We start from the raw sequence: 2454 nt of genomic DNA, 5'->3' as shown, positions 1-2454 counted from the left end.
AGAAGTAGTGAGTGGGACTCAGGAGGGAGAGGATTATGTGGTTAAGGATAGTCTGATGGAGGAAGCATCAATTGGTAAGAGAGAATCATTAGATGAATCTGATGATGATTCTATTCCTAGTCTTAAGGACGATGATTTTCTCTCTGATTCTGATGCTGAATCTTAGTGCAAGACAAACAAATCAATCTGTCTTTAAAGAATCTCTTTTGTTTCCTAAGTTAAAGTTTTGATCATGATTATACCCTCTTATTGGATGTTGAATTGAAAAAGGCCCCTACTACGAAGTTTCAAATTTTCAAATTTCAAAGAGTTTATTTCCAAGTTTTGTGTAAATGAATGGTTCACTAGTTTCCATGAGAGAAGCAGCCAAAGAGTTGGTCATGTGCCCAAGCAACCACAGAAAGTATCGATTAAAATTAATGGAGGTAATTTTTCACCCAAATCTTACCATTGAAGGGAAACTTGGTCACTTAAACACTCTTCTAAAACTCTATAGCACAGTATCTTCAGAACATGTCTAGAGAACCATCATAATTATACAATTTTATCAGCTTGAATTCCTCTAATTAGGATATCCTACTCAGACAATCACTTACTAAATCGTACTAATTTTTTTCAGCAGCTTCATATCGTGATCCAATGATTAATAGGAAATAGTTAAGGATTCACTAAGAATTACATATGATGCAAGCTACAAAATAGTTAAAGGAAACAAGAAGCAGAGAATGGTCATAGACTCCTCCATTCTGAATTGTCATTTTTCATTAAATATCAAAACGAATCAGAGATGGCAAAAACCATAACAGAGTCAAAAACAACAGTCTACAGAAACTCGGGAGACAGAATATAGAAGAAGCAGCAGACAACATAAACACAGAACTTCCTTTAAGCTTTCGTGAAACTTACATATCTTGTTGAAGGCAACAATGTCACAGCTCTGGACGTATTCATTGATTAGTTCAACAGTGAGTTGCTCTTCGATCATGGTGTCAATAGAGACAAAGTCATCAACAATGGTGCACATAATCTGCAACTTCTATTAGATGAATCTGAATGATGATTCTATTCCTAGTCTTAAGGACGATGATTATCTCTCTATTCTGAAGGTGAATCTTAGTGCAAGACAAACAAATCAATCTGTCTTAAAGAATCTCTTTTGTTTCTTAAGTTAAAGTTTTGATCATGATTATACCCTCTTTTTCAAGATGTTGAATTGAAAAAGGCAAAAACCAAAGTATCAATTAAGTGATTAAGATCAATGGTGGTAGTTCTTCACCCAAATCTTACCACTGAAGGAAAAACTTGTGGGTCACTTAAGCTAAGACACTCTTCTGTATATATAATATTCAATATTGTGCTCAATTCAATTGAGAAACAGTCTAAAAAAATGGAACTCTATAGCACAGTATCTTCACAACCTAATGTCTAGAGAACCATCTAATATGCAATTTTATCAGCTTGAATTCCTCTAATCAGGAAATCCTACTCAGACAAGCACTTACTAAATCGTACTAATTTTTTTCAGCAGCTTCATGTCGTGATCCAATGATTAATAAGAAATAGCTAAGGATTCACTAAGAATTACATATGATGCAAGCAACGAAATAGTTAAAGAAACAGGAAGCAGAGAATAGTCATAAAGTCCTCCATACTGAATTGTCATTCTTCATTAAATATCAAAACAATAAGAGAAAGCCATAACAGAGTCGAAACAACAGTCTAAGACAAGTCGGAGACAAAATATAGAAGAAGCAGCAAAGATTTCAAAGATTTCCTTTAAGCTTTCTCCATCTTCATTCCTGCATTATGATTTTAAATCCAATATACAAAGTTACACACTGCATTCTAAATGATGACAATCTCTAAAGAGTTGAGAGCATATTTATGAAACTTACATATCTTGTTGAAAGCAACAATGTCACAGCTCTGGACGTACTCATTGATTGGTTCAACAGTGAGTTGCTCTTCGATCATGGTGTCAATAGAGACAAGGTCATCAACAATAGTGCACATAATCTGCAACTTCTTGATACCATAACCAACTGGGACAAGCTTTGATGCTCCCCAAAACAATCCTTCCATCTGAATAGATCTAACAGCTTCCTCTAGCTTCTTCATGTCAGTCTCATCATCCCACGGCTTGATATCAATCAAAACTGATGACTTTCCAGCTGATGAAGAGAAAAAAAGAACAATAAGAAACCAAAGACATCTTCAAATCATAAACTACAAGTGTAGAATAAGAAACCAAACTTACATTCCTTCTTCTTTGTAGATGCCTTCACAGAAGCTGCTCTCTCTTCAGCAGCTTTCTTTTCCTCTTCTGTCTCCTCTCCGAAAAGGTCAACATCATCATCATCTTCCTCAGCCGCAGCATCCTACAAAAATACACATTGATATGAATCTACCCAATGCACAACTTTAACAGAACATTATGAGTAACCATAGAAACAA

At 35.0% G+C, this 2454-nt stretch overlaps 2 protein-coding genes across 2 annotated transcripts in view; one reads left to right on the top strand and one right to left on the bottom strand.

Annotated features, from left to right (window-relative positions):
- LOC104757369 (proline-, glutamic acid- and leucine-rich protein 1-like) overlaps positions 1-261 on the top strand; it is a 5890-nt gene extending 5629 nt beyond the window's left edge. Inside the window, exon 14 of the mRNA XM_010480104.2 lies at positions 41-261. Coding sequence (XP_010478406.1) covers positions 41-166 — 126 coding nt within the window. The 3' untranslated portion in view covers positions 167-261. The remainder of the gene's footprint in view (positions 1-40) is intronic.
- Positions 1609-2446, bottom strand: LOC104759527 (elongation factor 1-delta 1-like). Its single transcript, XM_010482434.2, has 4 exons — positions 2432-2446; positions 2258-2378; positions 1896-2171; positions 1609-1799 (listed from the first exon to the last, which is right to left on the bottom strand). Coding segments are annotated over exons 1-4 (414 nt in total). The 3' UTR covers positions 1609-1797.

This window comes from Camelina sativa, chromosome 17 (assembly GCF_000633955.1).
Source record: "Camelina sativa cultivar DH55 chromosome 17, Cs, whole genome shotgun sequence".
Taxonomy (NCBI): domain Eukaryota; kingdom Viridiplantae; phylum Streptophyta; class Magnoliopsida; order Brassicales; family Brassicaceae; genus Camelina; species Camelina sativa.
The sequence above is the reverse complement of the archived record's forward strand: the minus strand, read 5'-3'. Positions and strand labels throughout refer to the sequence as shown.

Excerpts from the sequence above, each read along its gene's own strand:
- LOC104759527 (XM_010482434.2), bottom strand. Across the intron at positions 2,172-2,257 it reads ATCTACAAAGAAGAAGGAAT|CTGGAAAGTCATCAGTTTTG; the intron begins GTAAGTTTGGTT and ends TCTCTTCATCAG.